The 584-nt window shown below is 38.9% G+C and overlaps 1 protein-coding gene across 1 annotated transcript; it reads left to right on the forward strand.

Annotated features, from left to right (window-relative positions):
- Window positions 1–62: 62 nt before the first annotated feature.
- Window positions 63–360, forward strand: CBG20814 (the record flags this gene model as incomplete). The annotated part of the gene is made up of 2 exons (XM_002631580.1): window positions 63–134; window positions 178–360. 2 exons carry the CDS (start codon window positions 63–65, stop codon window positions 358–360), a joined length of 255 nt encoding a protein of 84 aa, XP_002631626.1.
- Window positions 361–584: the final 224 nt, after the last annotated feature.

The following is a 584-nucleotide window of genomic DNA, read 5'->3' on the forward strand; positions in this document are numbered from 1 at the left end:
AAAGATTATATAAAGGTTCAAGTGTTGAAGCAAACGATGCCGGAATAACAGCCAGAGTTACAATGAGATTGCATCCCGGTGCAAATGAAACAGCTCTAACTTACGATTTCGATTTTAAAATGGGAATCCAATTTGTGAGTAACCACAATAAACTTTATAAAAAATGTGTTCTTTCAGAACGTCGGATGTACCAATCGATGGACTGTTACATGGTTGGACGTACTATGTCATCCGCATATAGATTTTATGGAAGAGAACTACTTATCAATGCGTGGTCTTTTTATGAAAGAACTGATAAGCACTTACGAGGAAGAGGATCAGCTATATCCAGCTCTGACTGCTTTGACGCCATTTGTATAGGATCCAATAGCCATCTCTGTCTGCTTCTCTTCTCGGGTAACTCCTGTTTATGCAGCCGGGGAACGCGCGGGAAATCCCCATATAGACCCCATCTAGACCCCAAATCAACAAACGAAATACGCTCCATAAAATTTAATTTATTGATTGAAAAATTGCAAAAAAGGAATTACAATAGATGAACAGCAGACCAAGACCGCACACAGAAAAAAAATACACAAGTCAAA

Source organism: Caenorhabditis briggsae (assembly GCF_000004555.2).
Source record: "Caenorhabditis briggsae complete genome, chrII, whole genome shotgun sequence".
Taxonomy (NCBI): domain Eukaryota; kingdom Metazoa; phylum Nematoda; class Chromadorea; order Rhabditida; family Rhabditidae; genus Caenorhabditis; species Caenorhabditis briggsae.